This window comes from Petaurus breviceps, unplaced genomic scaffold, assembly GCF_028583685.1.
Source record: "Petaurus breviceps papuanus isolate PSGF00001 unplaced genomic scaffold, PetGlider_PUasm1.0 156, whole genome shotgun sequence".
NCBI lineage: Eukaryota > Metazoa > Chordata > Mammalia > Diprotodontia > Petauridae > Petaurus > Petaurus breviceps.
Window position 1 is genome coordinate 13366623 of NW_027185720.1, and position 21123 is coordinate 13387745.

At 47.8% G+C, this 21123-nt stretch overlaps 1 protein-coding gene across 7 annotated transcripts in view; it reads right to left on the minus strand.

Annotated features, from left to right (window-relative positions):
* CARD10 (caspase recruitment domain family member 10) overlaps positions 1–20870 on the minus strand; it is a 43560-nt gene extending 22690 nt beyond the window's left edge. For 2 of the 7 annotated variants that reach the window (XM_069082093.1, XM_069082092.1), the window contains exons 1-8: positions 20111–20394; positions 17519–17749; positions 16580–16717; positions 14568–14893; positions 9877–10071; positions 8061–8198; positions 5132–5257; positions 231–422 (exon numbers count right to left, since the gene is read on the minus strand). In XM_069082093.1, the coding sequence (XP_068938194.1) occupies positions 231–422; positions 5132–5257; positions 8061–8198; positions 9877–10071; positions 14568–14893; positions 16580–16717; positions 17519–17749; positions 20111–20198 (1434 nt within the window). In that variant the 5' untranslated portion in view covers positions 20199–20394. Of the gene's footprint in view, positions 1–230; positions 423–5131; positions 5258–8060; positions 8199–9876; positions 10072–14567; positions 14894–16579; positions 16718–17518; positions 17800–19291; positions 19431–19882; positions 19992–20054; positions 20395–20514 lie in introns of those variants that run through there. The other 5 variants (XM_069082095.1, XM_069082099.1, XM_069082096.1 and 2 more) reach the window with 5 other exon arrangements.
* Between the last annotated feature and the right edge of the window lie 253 nt (positions 20871–21123).

Sequence of the window (21123 nt, forward strand, 5' to 3'; positions counted from 1 at the left end):
TCTCTCTCTCTCTCTCTCTCTCTCTCTCTCTCCTTTAGAGTATGGCCTGTCTGGATTTTCAGTTTCTATCCCCAGCACTTGACACATCACGAATGATTTTTCATTCAGTCAGGCAATTCTTTGAGCAGTCAGCTCCCAACACATGCCCAGGGACAGCATGCCAGCCCCTTCCCCAGTACCTGCCATCCCCAGCCTGGTCCCATCCATCCCCTGGGGGTCATTCATCTCACCTTCATGCCTGCACTGCCCTGGGCCCGCTGGAGCTGGGCTTCCAGCAAGCCCTTGGCCCCTTCAAGCTGGGTGACGGTGGTCAGCAGCTCATCCCTCTCGGCCTCCAGGCCTCGAACCTGCTTCCGATACTGGTCCTTCTCAATCAGACTCTTAGAATACTGGAGCTGTATATGGTCCCGGCTCTGAATGGCCTGCAGGGAGGGTTGGACCATGTCAGGAAGACTGAGTCCTGTTCTGGGCCCCAAATTTAAGGAGGGATCAAAGCATCCCAGCTCTAGAAGGAAACTTAAGGTCATGGTACAGAGAAGGAAACTGAAACCCACAGAAGAGAAGTGAACTACCCAAGGGCACCATGGTAGCAGATGGCCAAGTCAAGATTTGAACTCAGTTCCTCTGCAGCTAAATCCAAGCCTCCTTCCACTACCCTGTATGCCCATTGCCCACTGGCATTTGAAACCATGGGCTCAAGACACTGGTAGAAAAGGGCCCTTGAGAAACACTAGCTTTTAATGGGATAAGGAATCTGGAGTTGGGTTTAACTAATGTTTATTCTCTTTCTTGTTTTGTTTTGGTTTTTTTTTTTTTTGGGGGGGGGGAAGCAATGAGGTTTAAGTGGCTTGCCCAGGGTCACACAGCTAGTAAGTATCTTCAACTGGACTTGAACTCAGGTCCTCCTGATTCCAGGGCCAGTGTCCTACCCAGTGCACCACCTAGTCACCCTGCTAATGTTTATTCTCAAAGAATCAAATATGTAAGGAACCTCAGAGACCATCTCCTCCAACTCTCATGCCTGGAAGTTCCCTCTAGAATGTCCCTGACAAGGAGACATCCAGTCAAAGCCAGAGGGCCTCTCCTGAGGGACCCGCTCCCTCCCCAGACAGCAGACCTGCTCTGCAAAGGGGAGTACCCCCCATCAGCTTAGTCAGACATCTAGGAACCATTTCTATTCTTCTTTGTGAAGTAAGTAGGAACAGAGTATTATGGGACTTAAAGAAGGCCAGAAGGCCAAGGAAGTCTACACCCCCATTTTACAGATGAGGAAACTGGGCTCAGAAGGTGTTAAATGCCTTGCAGCAGAGCCAGGATTAGAACTCAAGTCTTGTGACTCCAAACATTGCACTCTCCTGACTGCCCTGCCCTTCCCACAACCTTGGTTGGGTTTTTTTTTTTTTTTTTATTTTTATTTTATTTCTATTTCCAGTTGAACAATCCCCCCCCCCCCCCCATTCATTGAGAAAGCAAGAAATGAAATACCCATTTTAATATACATTCAAAACATATTTCCCCATTAGCCATATTCTGGGGGGGGGGAAGCAAGAAAAATAAAGAAAGGAAAAAAATCTGCTTCAATCTGCACTCTGGATACATCATCTCTCTATCTGGAGAAAGAGAGCTTTCTCCATTGGGGCTGCCCTGCCTCAAACTTTTAAGCAGGCAGAATTCCCAACTGCTCACCCAAGTCAGAGAATGCCCAGGGAGGGTCTTCCTCCCAGGGTGATCTGGCAGTGGCCACATGGCATGGCCAGGCCCACACGGAAGGGAGATGGGAGCAGGGCCAGCCGCTTCAGCCTGATTGTGCCCATATCCTACAAAACTGCTCCATCAGCAGGTTTTCTCTCCCCCCCCCACCCCCTTTCTTTTATTCAGTCCCTAGAAAAAGCTTCATCCTCACTGGGTGAACTCAGGGGGAGAAAGGAAACATCTCAATATCTCGACCTCCCAGGCTAAGCAGGACAGGGACTGAAGTCAAGATCCCCTGACTCTGGGGGAGGAAAGAGGCAGAAAGGGCCACACCCCCCAGCAGCTGGAGGATGGCCAGGAAAGAATCAGCAAAGCAGAGATAGGAAGAAAAAAGCCTGGGCTGGCTAAGTCAGGCTGGGCTGCAGTATGGAGGGCTGGCCCCTTTCCTGCCTCAAGTCCCATTTCCTCAATCAATCACATTTATTTAAGAACCTACTAAGTACCAAGCCCTGGGGATACAGAGAAAAAGAAAAATCAAGAGTTTTGCTTCTGTTTTTTCCCAGTGAGAAAGAAGAAAAAAAATAGATTTTTTTACTCATTAAAAAATTTAAATTATATTATATTCTAAGGGGGGATAAAAGATGTATAGAGATTGGTATATCCAAAGTAAAAAGCAGGTAACTTTAGAAGAGGGAGATGCTTCCTGAAGAAGGGGAGTCTTGAAGGATTCTGAGAGTTGAAGGTGAGAAGGGAGGGCATTCCAGGCATGAGGCACAGCCAATGCAAAGGCTTGGCATTTCTGAGCTGAAAGGGACCTGTGAAGGGGGCTGAACAAGAAGCCCCTCTGTAGAAGGTCCCAACAAGTGGTCACTCATGAAAAGGAGCTCACTGCCTTCCATCCAATTCATGATGACCACCCCACTACATATCAGACAGAGATATCAATTCAAAAATGAAAAATCCCTGCCCTCAAAAAGCTTCCAATCTGGGCACGGTAAGTGCACAAGACAGACACAAGGTAATGGGGGCAGGGAAAGGGCTGCTCAAGTCTCATGAAGCAGGAAGTACTGCTAAGGAATGGAAGATGATGAGCCAGGAGGGCATTCCAGGTGGGGGGCACAGCCAGTGCAAAGGCAAGAGGAGAGGAAACAGAATTTAGCATGAGAAGAACAGCAAGGATTTTTGTTCTGTTTGGTTGGGTTGGGTTGAGTTTTGGTTTGCATTTTCTTTGGCTAATATGTAAATATGTTTTTGCGTGATTTCACATGTATAATCAATATCAAATTGCTTGCCTTCTCAAGGAGGGGAGAGGAGAGGAAGAATTTGGAATTCAAAATCTTTAAAAAAATGAATGTTAAATTTGTTTACATGTAATTGAGAAATATTTAATGAGATAAATAAAAGTATATTGGGGGTGGGAGGAGAAGGCCAGTTAGGTCAGATCACCAAGTGTATGATGGGGGATATGATGGGGGATAATGTATAATAGGGCTGGAACGATAGAGAGAGGTCAGACACGAAGAGTTTAGACAGATGGTGTTAGCTCTGACCTGAGACGATTGAGGGAGATACTATTCTAGTGGTCTGACCTATGCCTTACGAAAATTCCTTCAGAGGTTGAAACAGAGTGAGGAGAGTGGGAAAGCAAGGCGACCAAGGAGGAGTCTGTTAGTAAAGTCCAGAAAAGAAGGGATGGACTTCTCTGGGCACACAAGTTTGGAGGTAAGCTCTCTGAGGGCAGGACTGTGTTATTTTCCATCTTTATATTCCTCCATGCCAAGAACAGGGCATTATCCACAGAAGGAACTTAATGTTTGCTAATTAATCCATGTTTCCTAAATTGGATCTTAGGACTTGAGAGATGGAAAGGTCTGATTTGGAAGAGCCTTTTCAACTCAAGATCTAGGCTCCCTATGCCTGGCGTGACCTTGGGCAATTCACTCAAGTTCTCTGAACCTCAGTTTCCTCATCTGTAAAATGGGGGTATGGGATTAGTGACCTTCAGGCCCTTTCTAAATCCCATAATCCCAGGCTTTCTGACCCCAAACTCTTTCTACCACTTTTCTGTATGTGACATTTGCTGGCTGGTCTATGTCACCCTTACAATGCTACCAGCCCCAATTTAACCTCTAGGAACCTCCAAGTCTGTGTTCTTCCTCCCTGTCTTCCTTGCCTCAAGGGTCTATCCCCCTCCTCTTTCCCTTCAGTAACCCAAGACCACCAAAGTTGGCTTTTTTTTTCCAGCAACAAAGGAAACATAGGAAAAGGCAAGAAAATCCAAAGTGCTGAGTTATGGATTCCAGGAAACTTACTGTAAGATAGGCCTAATCTGGCCACTGAGGCCAGCAGCAGCTTCCTGCACTAACTGGCCCCATTCCCATCTCCCTCGTATCTGGACCTGATGTGGCCACATGGTCAACCACCCACCCAACGCCTCACGTCCTCAGCCTGGTCTTCTCAACAACCAGCTCTTTCATGCTCCTAAGACAGCAGCCTCTCTCTGGCCCCTTCCAGCTCTCTATCAAGAGTACTGCAGAGAAGGGGGTGGGAATGACCGCCAGAGAGTTCACTCTATCTCTTCCTCCTTCAGGGAGGAGATGAAAAGTAATCATGTAAAAATAGCATAAAAATAATAACAATAAAGTACTAATAACAGCTTTCAGGAAGAGGGAACTAGTTGGTGAAGCCAGCATTTACACTAGGGTGGTTAAGGGACTAGGAGAGAAGGAAGGCCTTCCACGTATGCCCAGATTGACCCTTGAGTGGTAGGGAAAAGGTGTGGCCAAAGAGTCGCAGCTGGGACCTAGCAAAAGGGAAAGTAATTTGATGAAGTCATATGGAGATAAGATTAGACTCCCAAATCTGGGCCTCTTTGCCCTGTACCACAGTACCTAGGCTCCTCTTTTTGCAAGTAAGGAAGCTGAGGCCCAGAGAACTGGGATGATTTGTAGGTTAAATTGAAGAACCAGAGGCCTGGGAGATTGGGGGGTTGGAGAGGGAGGGAATTGGCTGCTGGACCCAAGGGGTTTAGTCCAGGTGGGTCATCAGTGTGGTTAGGTCATGGCCAAAGTCGTGTCTCGTGGGGCACTTGAGCCCCAGGAGAGCACCTACCACTAAATTCCAGACTCTTCAAATTGGGAAGGACCTCAGAGCCTCTAGCCCAACCCAAACCCAGCCAAGAATCCCTTTTATCAGAATAAGGAACAAGCAGCAGTGATGATAGGAAGTCAGCTCCAGCCTAGCCCTGCCTCTCTAAGTGATACCAATTGTGCTGGGTCCCAGGTCCCATCCCTGGAGCAGCAGCAATGAATGAATGGCATGGGACATCAATTACAGGCAGGCTGCCACATCAGCAAGACCCTCCCACCCACCTGCCCACAGTAAAGGAAAGCGCCAGGAGACAAGCTCTCTCATAGCTAAGGCCAGCAGGGTGGCTCACCTGGTCCCTCTCCTTCTCAATCTCCTCCAGCTGTACCAGCACAGTGGCCATCCGGTGTTTATAAAGGCCGCAGTCTTTCTGCAGAGTCCGGTGTTTGAGCTGCAGATTTTCCATCTCCCGTAGGTACTGGCGGGGTGAGAGAGAGGAGGAAGCATCGAGAAACCCGGCAGTCAGACATTTACAGGTGGACTTGACATTTCCATGGCACTTAACAGTTTACAAAGGGCTTTCCTGTATCGTGGCCCTTGAGAAACTCAAAGCAGATTATGTGCATGGAAAACATGAAGCATTTAGGTTAGATTGCCTAATGGACAGAGCAGGGACTCAAGAAGACAGAGTTCAAATCCTGCCTCAGACGCCTATTAGTTGTGAGGCCTGGGTCAAGTCATTCAACTTCAGTTTTCTAATTTGTAAAATGGGGTTGGTAACAACATCTCCCTTACAGGGTTTTTGTGAGGCTCAAAAAAATAACACATTAAGTAAGTGGCATATAAATGCCAGCTACTTTAATTATCAAACATTAGAGGATTTATCAGTAGGAAAGGCTGGGTTGCCCCTGTTTTGTAGATGACAGGTTTAAGGATAGAGCTAGAAAGGCCCTTTGTAGCCATTTCTTTTTCCATTTGAGGAAACTAAGGTTTTCCTTCATTAGATTAAGCTCCTTGAGGGCAAGGACTGTCTTTTGCCTTTTCATATTCTCTACAGTTTAGCACAGTGCTTTACACACAGTAGGTACTTACTTCCCCAAGGTCACACAGCTATCAAGCTGGGGATCTGGGACTAGAATCTAGGCCTGGAACTGCCAAATTCAAGGGTTTTTGGCTCCTCCACACTACAGGCCTCGAAGCAAACCAGGGTACTTGTGGCCATCGGATGGAATGTTCACTCCTTAAGGGCAAAGTTTTATTTTTGTCCTGGTAACTCCTGGGCCTTGTACAGAGTAGGTGTTTAAGAGAGGCTTACCGAATGAATTTTTATTCCTAACAATGGAATGGAGTGAGGTCAACGGACCCAGTGGGAGTGAACCTTGGCGGGGTTAGGGCCATGATTCAATAGACTGGGTCAGCCAAGAACAGGCCCCTCTAGGGAATGGCTAAACCAGCAATGGTTTAGGAATATAATAGAATATTACTGAGCCCCTGAAAAACAAATACAAGGAATTCAGAGAAATAGCTGAAGACAAAGACATAGGAGGCAATGTTTCTTAGTGAACAGAGCACTGGACTTGGATGTCTAAAGGCCTGGGTTCAAATGCTGCTTCTGACTGTTAGCAGCTGTGTGCCCCTGAGCCTCAGTTTCCATATTTGTAAAACAAGGGAGTCTGAACTCTAAATCTGGGATCCTCCAATTTGCCTTTCTGTGTATTGCTGGCTCTTTCTTTACAAAATGCCTGGCTTTTAATCAACACTTGTTGATTGACAGATGTCAAATGTAGTAAACAGGAGCAGGAGAAAAGACCATCCTGGAAGGCAGATGAGCTTGGCTCAAGCAAAGACCAGTATTGGTTCAGGTAAGAAGCCAACGGCCGCCCTTCCCTCACCATTCCCCCATCTCCCTAGAGAGGCCTGGGAACAAGAGAAGGCCTAGATCTCTACAGATACTCTCAGCAAGGCTTAGCTGCTGTTTTGCTTTACGAGGAACTGTTTCACGGGAGGGGACCGATAGCAGGAAATGACTGTTCCATTGAAACAAAAGGCATCAGTGAGGCTTGTTTTTAAAAGAACAGATGGGACCCTGGGGAAAGGCCGTCATCAGGAGCTGCAAAGGGGAGTCTCTGTCAAAGTGTGAGAGAGAAAAGGTACCTGGAGTCACAAAAGCCTGGCCAGGCCACTTATCAGCTGCCTGATCCTGGCCAAGCCCCTTCCCCTCTCCAAACCTCAGTGTTCTCATCTGAACAATGGGCACAAGCATGCTCATTGGAAACACAGGGCAGTGACCAGGAACAATGTGGTAAATAAAGGGAAAATCTATGGAAACAGGAGGCATTATTAGGATATCACGGAGGCTTCAGTTGGGGCTCTCCCCTCTGCTTTACCTTCATCCTACTCTGAAGACCACCAAGGAGTGGGGCAGAGCAGGGGCTGAGAGAAAGTGTGGTTGGCCAAAGGGTGTGAAAAAGGAGGATCAGGGGTGGCTAGGTGTCGCAGTGAGTAAAGCGCCAGCCGGGAGTCAGAGGACCCAAGTTCGGTTCTGGCCTCAGACACTTAACACCCACACAAAAAAAAAACTAGCCGTGTGACCTTAGGCAAGTTACTTAACCCCAATTGCCCTCCAAAAGGCAAAAACAAAGAAAAAGAAGGATCACAGGATTCCCAATTCTAGGCAGGGCCTATGTTACAGATGAGAAAAATGAGGCCCATGGAGGGGCAGGGACTCAGGCTCCCAACTCTGGAGGGGCTCTGGAAGAAACCTGGGGGGGCAATTAGTCCAACCACTCCATTTTCAGGTGAGGAAACGGAAACCCAGAGAGGCTAAGTGACTTGCCCAAGGTCATAGCAAGTGGCAAAGAGGTAGCATTTGAACACAGGGCATCAAACTCCAGAGCCAGAGCCAACTTCCATTTCTATGGGCACTTTTTAAAGTTTACAAAGCATTCTCCCGCACACAATCTCATAAGGCAGGAAATACAGGCACTGTTGTGCCCACTTCACAGATGAGGAAACTGAGGATGGGTCAGAGAGGGGAAGTCACTTTTGCAGGGCCACAGAACTGTAAGGAGAAGAGCCAGGATTTGAACCCTGGCCTCAAGTTCAAAGCACTTTCTGCTCTGGCCCCTTAGGAGCTGGTGAGGGCCCAGATTGCATCTGGACCTGAGGATGCTGGGCAGACGTGGGGATGCCCTGGCTCACGGTCTCCCCTGCCCTTCCTGCTGAGAGCTCACGCACCCCTGGGTGCCAGACCAGGAAGGGGAGGCGGGCTGGAAGGTTACCTTGTCCCGAAGCTGCTCTGCCCACTGGAGCTCTCCCTGGACATCATGGAGCTTCTGACAGAGCTCCTGGCGGTCATCTTGTGCTTCCTTCCAATCGTGCTCTAGGATGTCCAAGAGGATCTTCTCCGAGCCGGGGTCCTGGGGAACAAGGCACAGACACAAGCTGAACCCCCACTGTACAGCAGGAAGAACCTCCAGAAGGCTGGGTGGTCAGGACAGGGGGCAGGAAGTTCCACTCTGCCACCACCCCCAACCAGTGCCAAGCCACTCAAAGTAGAAGGAACAGGCTGCCTAGGAAGTCCTGAATGGACCAATACATAGTGAAATGGGCAGAACCAAAACACCTTCTACCATAACTACCCTGAAAAGATCCACAGCTTTGAAAGCCTTAAAATCTCCTGTCTATGCAATGGCCAGCCGTGATTCTGGAGGACCAAGGATGACGTCAGGGGCCACCATCCAGCTGGGACTCGGGGTGCAGAACAAGATACATGTCATGGCTATGGCCAACATAGGAACATGCTTTATTAACTATTTGTTACAAGGGTTTTCTTTTTCTTTTTTTTTATTTGGGGCAGAGGTGGGAGGGAGAAAAATAAGTCCTTGTTAATTGTTAAAAATAAAGCAATAGTAGTTAATGTTGTGGAAAGAACACATATGGCTAACTGTGGAAATTTGTTTTACATGACTTCATATGTGGAATGGGTATTGTATTTATGACTCCTCAATGGGTGGGAAAGGGAAAGATTTGGAACTGATAATAAAATGAAGTTGAAAGGGGGAAAAGAAGGAAAGAGGGAGGAAGGGAAGGAAGAAAGGAAGGAAAGAATGAAGGAACAAAGGAGGAAGGAAAGAAGGAAGGAATGAAGGAAAGAGGGAGAAAGGGAAGGAAGAAAGGAAGGAAAGAATGAAGGAACAAAGGAAGAAGGAAAGAAGGAAGGAATGAAGGAAAGAGGAAGGAAGGGAAGGAAGAAAGGAAGGAAAGAATGAAGGAACAAAGGAGGAAGGAAAGAAGGAAAGAATGAAGGAGAGAGGAAGGAAGGGAAGGAGGGAGGGAAGGAGGGAGGGATATTGGATTCTAAATCAGAGGACCTCAGTCTAAAACCCTGTTGTTCCATGACTGGGCTTCATTTTCCTCATCTGTAAAAGAAAAAGAGAAGGCTGGACCAGATGACAGCTAAGATTCCCTCCAGCTCTGGCTATGATTCCAAATCCCTTCATTTCCTTGGGCCTCAGTTTCCTTCATTGCAAAATAAGAGAGTTGGACTGAATGGCTTCCTAGGTTCTTCCAGTTCTAAATCTACTCTCCTAGGATCCTAAGGGCCTCAGTTTCCTCTCCTGTAAAAAGAACTGAGTCATCCCTGGCAACTCTATGGGCCAAAGAACTAAAAATATTCTCCAGTGTAAATGGCAGCCCCAACTGGGAAATATCTATCTGCCTTCCCTGTTGTATTTCAAAGTTTTTGCTTTGAGAGCTTTTCTTACAGCTCTTGAGGGGACAGAGGATGAATGTATTAATTACTCTCATTCATGGATAAGGAAACTGAGGCCAGAGACAAGGTCAGATGCCATAGTCTCACAGCTAAGAGGTGGCCAAATGGGATTCCAAGTCCAGGTGTCTACTCTCAATGGCCAATGTCCTTTCCCCTACTCTGAGGAAGAAGAGGAGAGGAGAAGGGAGGGGAGGAGGGGAGAACAGAACAGAGCACTGTCCTTGTGCCTGGACTCTCATCTCCCCCACCACTGGAGATTTCACAGGGACAGGAAAAGAGGCGTGAGGGGGTCCTGGCCCACCCAACCCTCCAGGGCTCAGGACCTGCTTTAGGCCTTCCTGAAGCTCTCGAAGGGAAGTGGTCAGTCTCTGATTCTCAGCCTGCAGCTCGGAGATGAGGTCTGGTGCTTCTGACTCCTTCTCCTCCATCTCCAGGGAGGAAGGGGCTGGGCTCCTGGCTCTCCTAAGCATGGTGCACTCTTCCTCCAGCCGGCTCACCTTGCACCGAAGCTGGTCTACCTGGGAGGGGAGCAGGGAGGGAGAGATAGTCAGCTCCAGACCCTAAGCCATGAAGCACTTCCCACCCATGTCTCAGTCCTGCATCTTTGAATAACAATCCATCCATCCAAGTATTATCAGCAACTACTGTGTGTCAGACACGGGAAAACCAAAGACAAAAATGGGAGCAGCTTACATTCTGACAGAGAAGATGATGATACACAAAGGGAAATTATGGCCAGGGAAAGGCGTTTGGGGACTGGTTAGTTGCTCCACTGGGCAGCCAATCGGCAAGCCCTTTCCAGAAGCAATTGATTAATCTGTCAATAAGCATTTCTTAGCACCTACTGTGTGTCGCCGGACTGGGAATACAAAGGCAGAGATCAGCACCATAGAGGAGCATAGGAGCTTACATACTACTTAAGGAAACCATTTGTTTATAGATAATAAAAACAAAATATATGCAAAGTGAATGCAAATTAATGACTACTCACATTTCCCCAGCGTTCATTGGCCATTTGTAAGGTCAGTGCATCAGTATGAATGGCCTCAGAGTCAGGAAGACCTGGGCTCATCTCAGATATCGTTACTATGTGATTCTGGGCAAATCACTACACCCATCTGAACCTCAGTTTCCTCATTTGTAAAATGGAAGGTCTGGACCCCTCTAGCTCTAAACCAATAAGCCTTTGAGCTACAAAAAAGCACTTTGCCTTCCAAGAACCATGGGAAGTAGGTGACCAGGAATTATTATTCCCATTTACAGATAAATCAAATGGCCCTGGCCAAGTTACTTCCCCACTGTTTGCCTCAGTTTCCTGTAAAATACTCATCATAAAAACATCTCCCTTCCAGGGTTATTGTGAGGATCAGATGAGGTTACATTTGTGAAGTTCTCTGTAAATCTTAAAGCACTCTCTCCATAAATGCCAGTCATTTATTCCTGTTCTTACTATCTGTGTGAGCCCTGCCGTTAACAATAGAAGGACCAGCATTCAAGAACCCCTTTAAAAATATTCTTAAATGCAGTACATTTTTTTTATCCTGGCGGTGAGCAGAGTGAAATTTCAGAGTAAAATTATATTAATATATCATATTATGTTAATAAACTTATATTAATAAAGTTATATTTTTCAATTTATATATTTGTTTATATTACAAATATAAATAAAATATTTATATTATAAATTTATAGTTTATATGTTTATATAATTTATATAATTATATCATAGCAGTAAAAGTATATATTACATTAATGAAAGTCTATTAATATAGCAATATGCTACATTAATATATTAGTATATTAATATATCAGCATGCTGTGCTAATATATTGACATATTAATATATCAATATGCTGTATTGATACTTTGATGTTTTAATATAAAAACATATTTTTAGAGTAAAATTCTAATATTTTTTGCATTAATTGATGCACCTGGTCCTTCTAATGCTAACCCCTTGTGTGATCTCGGGCATCACTTCCTCATCTGCACCTGAGTCCCCCCACTTGGAAAATGAAGAATTGTGATCAATGATTTTCAAGGCCCCCTCTCCAGCTTTGACATTCTATGTTTTAAGGACCCTCCCAGCCCTGAAATCCTCCCACCTTGTAGGAGTCTTCCCAGTTCAGGTATATTCTGCATACTAAGGTCCTTTCCATTTGTGAGAGTTTATGTTCTCACGCTGTATAGTCTAAGGCTCCTTCCAGCTGTGACCATCTGTGCTCCCTGATTCCACTCTCACAGTCCCAATAAATACTTATCAAATGGAAACTCAGCTGAACTTTATCAGCAATTTGAAGGACTTCCCCATAAAGCCTACACACCAAAACACCCAGCTAACAGCTAGGTAGAGTTACAGTGTGTCCTTGAAATTCAGAAAATTGCATGTAGAAAAGGCTTCCCAGAATTCCAGACTGCCACCAGAGTTGGCTGAGACTCCCATGAAAGCACAAACCAAAGACGCATAACCATGAAGTCCTTAGAAAAATGTCAGGTCAGGAACAGGGGCAGACAGAAGAATGCAGTCATTGTTGGCCAAAGGTCTCCATGAACTCGTGGCATGGCATCCCCTGCCACCCACACTCCTGTCCTTACTCAGCTTCCATTCAGTGCGTGCCAGAGCCTGGTGCCCAGAGGGTGCCCAAGGTGGAGAAATCACCTTGGAAAGGAATACACCCCACGAAGCAGGCCCCAAAGGAAGATGTGCACACACACACACACACACACACACACACACACACACACACCCCTAATCTATAGCGTAATAACAATGCACACCCCTGTAGCCACACATTGACAAGCAGAGAACACAGAATTGTTGTATCTCTGAGCAGGACCCAAGGTTGGGAGGGAGGGAGAGGAGCTGGGTCATGGTTAATGGCCAAGCTGGGTAGTTAGGTCTCAGAAAGAATGTAAGCTCCTTGAGGGCAAAAAAAAACCTCAATTTCCCTTTTGTCCCTGTAACTCCAGTGTCTACCACACAGTGCCTGGCACACAGCAGGTGCTTAATAAATGCTTTCTAATTCATTTATAGATTCTGACTCTCTCCAGCTTCAAGGCCACAGAATCCACATAGGACCTGATGAATCACCTCTACCTCGCTTGTGATGATCACAACCAATCTATACTCTCTGTGTACAATCTACAGCCCAGACACACAAACCAAACTTCATGTGAGCTGCTTAGAGCCACACACAGAGCATGACAGTCAGCCTACAGACCCACAACAACCTCACAAATCACCACCATGTGGACTCGTGGGCTCCACTCATGCACACCTAGTATCACAGCCCAGCCTTAAGTCTGTGCTACAGCACAGATGGCCCCTGGAAGCCCTTTGTGTGTGACCCATGGCAAAGAGTCAAAGAAAGCACACCAGACTCCACCTCCAGGAGAGAAGCTTGGTCTAAGCCAGCTACACTCTCTCACCCCATCCGCCACATGACTCATATCAAGCCTTTGTAATAAAAAAAGCAAAGTGGTAAGTAGAGGACAAGGGGAAAGAGGGTGGGAAGGTCTCCCTTTAGAGTACACTTTAGAATATCAAAGTGATCCACAGGGACTGAGGCCCAGGACCCCACCCTGAACTGCATGATGCTTTGGCCAAAGGAGTCAGCTATAGTGATGTAATAAGAATGGAGAAGCAGCAGGGCATATAAAGAGATGACTGCAAAAACCAGCCATGTGACCTTGGGCAAGTCACTTAACCCCAATTGCCCTACCTTCCCCCCTCAAAAAAAAAGAGAGAGAGGGCTGCCTTAGAGGCAGAAAGATCTGGGTTCAAATCCTATCTCTGGACAAATCACTTCCTCTCTCTGGGACTTAATTTCCTCACCTGTAAAATGGAGGAGGGGAGAGGTTTCAGACTCAGTGGTATCTGAGGTCTCTTCCAAATTGAAATCGAGGATTTGGGGGTTCTTTATGATTTATAATGACACAGACGTTCATGCCCAAGGCAACCCTCTAAGAATATAATCTACAACTGATAAAGGAGTTTTCACTCCAAGAGTTCCCTATGCCAGCGAAATCATGGATCTAGAGCAAAAACAATCAGAAATGTAATAGCCAGAATTCCATTTCGGTCAGCCTTTAAGGTTTCCAGGGCCCTTTACATGCATGAACTCATCTGACCTTCACAACCACCCTAGACGTAAGTGCTGTTGTGGTCCCCATTTTTCAGATGAGGAAACTGGGAAGTTAAGTAACTTGTCCAAAGTACCTTGTGGTACATGTTAAGAGGTAGGATAAGAACTCAGGTCTTCCTGATGCCAAGTGCAGCACCAGTCACTAAACTCCACACAACCACATGAATTCATGCTGTACCAAATGATGTTTCCTGATGTCCTGACCTCCTGGGCTCTTGTGAAGCTGAAATGGGATAACTTTTTTATAAAGCCCCAAGCAAACCCTAAATCAATAGATGTATATCACCCACTATTAATAACACAGCCTTGTTATGGCACTCTGAGGTCTTCAAAGCACTTTACAAATTACCCCCTTGGATCCTCCCAATAACCCTGGGAAGGAGGTGCTATTATTCCCATTTTACAACTGGGGAGACTGAGGCATCCAGGGGTTAACTGACTCACCCATGGTCACAAAGGTAACGGGTGTCCAGGCACTAAGGACTTCATGGCCAGCACTCTAACCACTGCACCACCTCGATGTTTCTGTTGCCCATAGACTATAATCACTGACGCATAAAGATAGGTCTATCTATCTCTAGCATTATTTTTTTTAAAGCTTTACAGACATTGTCACATTTGATCGATACAATAATCTGGGGAGGGCGGTGCTGGCAGTAAAATTCTTCCCATTTTATAAGCTCAGGACAGTAAAGTCCAGCCCAGGTCACACAGCTCGTCAGTGGTGGTCAGAATTCAGACTCAGATTCTCTAACCCCAAAGCCACCAAAGCAGGCTGGACATCCCAGAAGAGAAGTTTAAGGCGGGTTCTTAAGGAAGCCTCACATCCAGCCTCTGCTGACCCCCAAGGTCCCCCGCCTGGCCCCTACCGCCAGCTGCAGGTCTCGGCTGCGCAAGACGGCTGTGTTCTTCTCCTCGCTCAGCTGGGCCAGGCGCATGGCGATCATGTAGTTCTCCTCCTTGAGCCTAAGCAGCTCCAGGCTGCCCGACTCCCAGTCCTCTCGGAGGCGCTGACACCGCTCCTGGGCCTGCAGCTGCTCTCCTAGCTTGCGTTCCAGTGTGGCCCGCTCCTCCTCCAGTGCCCGGTTCTGGGACTGCAGATGCTGTTCCCTCTGTAGCTGGGCCTTGCGCTGCTCCCGAAGCCGCCTCACCTCCGTCATCAGGAACTGTGTCAGGCCCTCGGGACCCTCCTCATCTGCAAGGGGGGGGCAAGTGACAAGTGAGCATCCCAGGCCTTGCTTAGCTCCCAGTCACCAGCCAAAGGACCCAGGCCTGACTTAGCCCCTAACTAGCCAGACAAACCACTCTCACTTTCCAAATCTGTTTCCTTGTCTATACTTTTTAAACTAGAAATATGTATCTTCATACCTATCTTGTTCAGTTGTTTCCATCCTGTCCAATTCTTTGTGACCCCATTTGGGGTTTTCTTGGCAGCGATGCTAGAGATTTCCTTCTCAAAACTCATTTTACAGATTAGGAAACTGAGGCAAACAGGATTAAGTGACTTGCCCAGGGTTACACAGCTAAGAAGTGTCTGAGGCCAGATTTGAACTCAGGAAGATGAGTCTTCCTGACTCCAGGCCCAGACCTCCATCCACTTCTCCACATAGCTGCCCCATCTATCTAGCTATCTTGATACAGATGTACAGATACATAGTGAATTGTTATCTGTGGTCTTCTGTAGAGAATGGACAGCTGGTCTCAGAACTAACATGTTCTGAGTTCAAGTCCCATCTCTGACACACACTGGCTATGTGACCTTGGACAAATAAGTCACACAACCTCTCGGTACTCTCCAAGATGCTGAGTTTCAGAGCAGGTGCTAACCTGTATTGCTGAAGGGCATTTCCTTATCCTGGGCTTCCTTATAGCAATGAAATCACAGGTCCAGTCCCAACTGTATTCCCCTTTCATCTGAGTCAGTCTAATCCACTCAAGCAGGATAGTATCTGAACACTGTCAAATCTATTCTTAAACAGGAACAATGAAGCAGTTTCCCTCCTTGGAAAGGGGACTATGGGTGTGGACACTGGTGGGTATGGCAGATGTGTGGGGTACTGATGCTGAACCGATTTTTTTTCTTCCCTCTCTGTTATTCTTTGTTATAAGAGAGGCTCTCTGGAGAGGGGTAGAGGAGGTATACATGAAGATAACACAGAAAATAAATTATATTACTTAAAACTTGAATAGGGGCATATCTAGCCTTTCCATCTTTTTTAAGTTTTAAGTTCACACACATAACACACACCACACACACACACACACACACACACACATACCACATACACACACACACCACATACACACGTACACCACACACACACACACACACACACACACACACACCATCCTCACTCAGGAAGTCCTTTCTTCTATCTGCCTTATGTTCTTCCTGTTGCTGAACTCAAGCCAATCTACTTTTCCAAAGGAGGAAGGCTAATAATGACCATTCACATTTGTCTACTGTTTTAAGTTTCCAGTGAGGCAGATGATGCAAGTGTTATCATGCCCATGTTTCAGCTAAGGAAATTGTAACCTGCAGAAATTATGGGAGATCATGTCAAGGTCACATAGCTTATAAACGGCAGAGTCTGAATTCAACACCAGGTCCTTCAGCTCCAAATCCGATGTCCTTTGCATTATGCCAAGCTTTTTTTTTATCATCTACATGGTACAGAAGAAGAAATAAGCTAGAGAAAGAAGGGGCTTAGCCACCTGGTCAACTGATGTCCCTTCCCTGTCTTCCTATGCCTTGATAATCCATGGAGCAGACACAGAAGGTTTGGGATCCCTGGGATCCCCTACTGTATACCTCTTCTCAAAAATTCAAAGCATTGTTCCTACAAACTCTCCCCTGCAGAGAAGGAAAAGGCTTACTCACCCAGGATCATGGAGCAGCGCTGAGCAGGCTCCCTTCCCGTCAGCAAGGTGAAGTGTTCCGGGTAGTAGAATTCCAGGGACTCCAGAAAAGCCTCATAGCCTCGCCTGCCACGACATCTCAGGATATCCATCAGTCGCCCTGGGATGGAGATGTACAAAATGAAGGGTTGTGTCTAAGAACAGATGAAGTGTTAGGTCTTCAAGCTAGAAGAAATCTCACAAATTATTGATCCCAACCTTTTTATTTTACAGATGGGGAAACTGAGACCAAGAGAGGGAAATGGACATGCCTAAGGTCACAAAGACTGTAAGCGGCAGAGTCAGGCTGTGGACCAGTGCTCAGGTATTCTGCCACAAACATTCATGCTTTTGGCCCAGTAGTGACCCTCACAGAATTGCAAAAGTTCATAGAAATGTATAGCTAGAAGAGACCCTAACTTGAGGTCTTTTGGCACACTGAAAATAGCTCTCCATTTTATCATCCTTTGATTTCACTTTATAGAAGAAGGAAGAGAGATAGAAGGGACCTTATACATTAGGTAAGTGGCACTGTGCCTAGAGTCAGGAAGACCTGAATTCAAATCCCACCTCTGATACTTACTCGTTCTTTAACCTCAAGAAGGTCATTTAATCTGTCTGCCTCAGTTTCCTCCTCTGTAATATGGGATAATAATAGCAGCTACCTCTCAGTATTGGTGTGAGAATCCAATGAGTTAACATGTGTAAAGCACCTGCAATGGGTTAAATCCTACCTTATTACATCACTTTGGTCCATGCACCTCATTTTAAGATGAGGAAACTGAGGCCCAGGGAAGGGAAGTCACTTGCCCAAGAGCACACAGCAGAGCAGTCCCCTAGCTCCCAGAAGAGAGCGAGCCTCCCACAGCACCTGCCAGGGACCCCCCCTGCTCTCTCTCTCAGGCCAAAGGGGGCTCCTCACCTGTGCGGTTGATCCTGCAGGGGAAACTGTAGGTACTTAGCACCTCTTCCTCATCCTGCTCGTCAATCACCCGACACTGGCGAAGATACGGGGTAAGCTTGGCGGGGTTAAGGGCTCGGGTCAGCTTGTGCCGGATCCCCTCTATCTTCTCCCACAGCTCTTCTTCCTCAGACCCCACCTCCTCCTCCACTTCAGCTGCCAAGGGGGGCCGCATGGCTGCATCCTCTGCGTCTACAGTGATGTCGGAGGAATGTACAGGTGCTCTGTGAGGGTCAGGGGCTCTGAAGGCAAGGAGATGCCCACAGAGCCAAAAAGAGGAAGCAAGAGCTACATGGGGGGATAGAACGCTTGACAAAAATCCTAGAATAGGAGAGCCAGAAAGTCACCTGCAAACACAGAATGTATTATAAGGAACCTGAGAACAAAGAATGTCAGAAAGGCAGGGAGGGACCTCAGACCATCGGGACTAGAAGCGATTTAAGGTTATAGAATGGTATAAGTAGAAGCGATCAAAAAAGATCAGATCTAGGAAGAACCTTAGAACACAGAACGTCAGAACTGGGAAGAACCTTAGAACAGAGACTGTCAGAAGGAGAAGAGCCTTAAGATTATAGTATGACAGGTAGAAGAGAATGACAGTCTAGAGGAATTGTAGAACATCAAAAGTTAGAGCTGGAAGAACACAGGACATCAGAACTGGGAATGGGAGGGCATTAGAGAATATTACAAGCAGAAAACATCATAGACTATCAGATCCAGGAGAAACCTTGGAACACAATTTGTCAAAAATGGTAGGGGACTTAGAACAAAGGTATCAAACTCTCCAGTCAGATTAAAATGTAATTGGGAAATGTTTAACAAAATGAATAGAACAGATAATGTGCGGTTTCTATTTGAATTCACACCAGTGCCTCAGAGCATATATAGAATGCTGGAGGTAGAAGAACCCAGAACACAAAATGACAGCACCGACAAGGGCTTTGGAATACAAAACTCGTGGAAGGGGTCTTACGACCCAGAAAAGCCTAATACAGCTGGGAGGGACTTGAAACCATAAGTAATAGTCTTGCCCAGCTGCATCACTGTCTGCTCCAAGAAGCAGAGGGGGAAGGGACTGAGACAGATGTGCAGAACGTATCCATGCCATTCCCATGCCCTTCTTCAGGTACCAAACTCGGCATTTCTGAAATACTATCTGCCTTGTACGATGCTCCCCCACACCAACCTTCCACAGGGGTTCCTGATCTCCCAAGTGCATGGGGGAAAGGGGGAGGAGATGAGCCCAGCCCTGGGTTCTCTCTCACACCCCAGGATGATCTAAGTCAGCCCCGTCCCTCCTTCCTACCGGGAGCAGAAAGGGTTTGGGACGTTGGGAACCCCAGGCTCAGGACCCAGCCTGAAGCACCATCTCCCTGTTCCAGGGCCGGGGAGAACTAGCTCCCACCGATCCTTCTCCCATTCTCCTTCCCCTGCACTCCAGAAGCAGCTTCCCGACTCTCCCCGGGGGCAGCATCCTGTCGGCCAGAACACAGGAGTGCTGGGGAAGTGGGGCAGGGGCCCGCTGGGGAAGGAGCCAGACCTGCATGCCCACCCCTAGCAGGAGGCTCAACCTGGATCCTCAAGTACTCTCAATAGCTCAGCTTTCCCTGCTAAGAAAGGCCGCCCGCGTGTCCAGAGCCCACCCCACACCCTCCGGTCAAATGTCCATCGCAGCCTGGTCAGAGCCCCCCCACTCCGACGAGGTCCTGGCCGCTCTCCCTGCCCCTCCCTTACCCCGCATGCTGTCCGCGGGTTCTCGCCTGCTCCCACGGCCTCGTACTCCGGGGTCCCGCAACTGGGGCGGAGGCGGCAGCTACTCGAGCCCCGCGGCAGTGCAGAGAGGGGGCGGGGCCCCGAGCTCCTCCCCAGACCCTAGCCCCGACGGGCCCTCCCTTTTCTCCTCCTCCCCGTCCTCTTCTTTCCCCTCCCACCCAGATTCCTAAGGTCCCATCCAACTCTAAAATCCAACAACACCTCCCCCCATTTTCTCTCCCTCTCCTCTTTTCCTTCCCTCTCCTCTCCTCCTTCCTCTCCTTTTCTCTCCTCTCTCTTCACCCTCCTTTCCTCCCTCCCTTCCCACCTCTCCTACAAGAGTAGGCCCCTCCCCAGTCCCTCCCTCAATCCCCCCCTCATCTCCTCTTTCCTCCCCATCCTCTGGACTTCTGACCCCTCTCCACCCTCCCAGAGGCCACACTCCTCCCCCAGTTTCCTGTTTCCCTCCCTTTTTTCCGAGTTCTATCCGCCCACACCTGCCTGGGCCCTCCGGCGCTCGCCGGGGCGGGTCGGATTCGGGCCCCCAAAGTCGGGGCGTCTCCCGCTCCTCACCTCTCAACTCCTAGTCTGGAATGCACCGGCAGCCCGTAGAGCGAGCGAGCACACACGCACACACACACACACACACACACACACACACACACACACTCACTACCTCAAGGTCCCCGCAGCCTTACTCGCAAACCACAGTCCCCGGGCTCGCCCTGGATCTTCCCTCTTGTACCTCTCTCTGACGGGGATCTGGGGCAGCTCGCTTCCCTCCCTCTCCAAGCCTCAGACCTTTCAAGGGTTCTCCAGGCGAGAAGCCGGCGTGACCTTCTCGCACGGGAAGCCCTTGGTATTCTGGACACAGAACGGCACTAAGCATTCCGAGCTGCCCCCGTCTAGATCTGACATCTCCAGCTAACCACTTCCGCTTTATGGCCTCAGTTTCCTCATCTGTTTAAAAAACGAAGGGTGTGGATAAGATGATTTCTCGGGTCTCTTCTGATTCCAATTAAGGATTCTGTGATTAAGGCTTACATCACACGCGCTCGCAGGACTCTTAAAGTTCTCTGGGGCCCAGGAATGGACCCAGGAGTCTGAGCACCTAACCCCTAACCTTAATCTCCGGGCTGAACTAATGCCGATTTCTCTTCTCGCTGAGTCGTACGGGGCGGGGGAGGGGGGAAGGGTGCGCTAACCTTGTACAGACAGGAGAAAAGAGTGGATTCCGCTTCGAACCACCACCACACGTCCATAACCTGACGGCAGTCAGGCCGGCAGTTTCCTCATCTGTAATACGAGACTGGTTCTTAACTTGCGGTCTGTGAACTTAAAAAAAAAAAAACTACAACTATTTCAGTATAGAATTGGTTTCCTTTGTAACCCTCTGTTTTCTTTGAAATTTAAAAACAGCTTGGAGAAGGGGGTTCATAAGCTTCACCAGACCGGCTGCCACAGGTATCCGAGGCACAAAACGGGTGAGCTTGTGGCCTAACCGATGTCTGAGATCTCTGCTGGCCCTGGCGTTTCATGTGGCAAGTCCCTCCCGGCGCTGTCATCTCACGATCCAAGGAGTGCACGTTCCTTGTTCTAAGAGCCCCCTAGCTCTTTCGCCATGTTCTAAGGTCCTTTCAATTCAGTTCAATAAACGTTTATTAAGGACCTGTGCCAGACGTTCTAAGGACCTTCCCAGATCTGACATTCCATGTTCTAAGGTTTCTCCCAACAGCTCCGACATGCTGACATTCATTGAGGCAGTGAGGAATGGCAGTGTATCGAGGTCTAGGCACGGAGTCAAACTCAGTCTC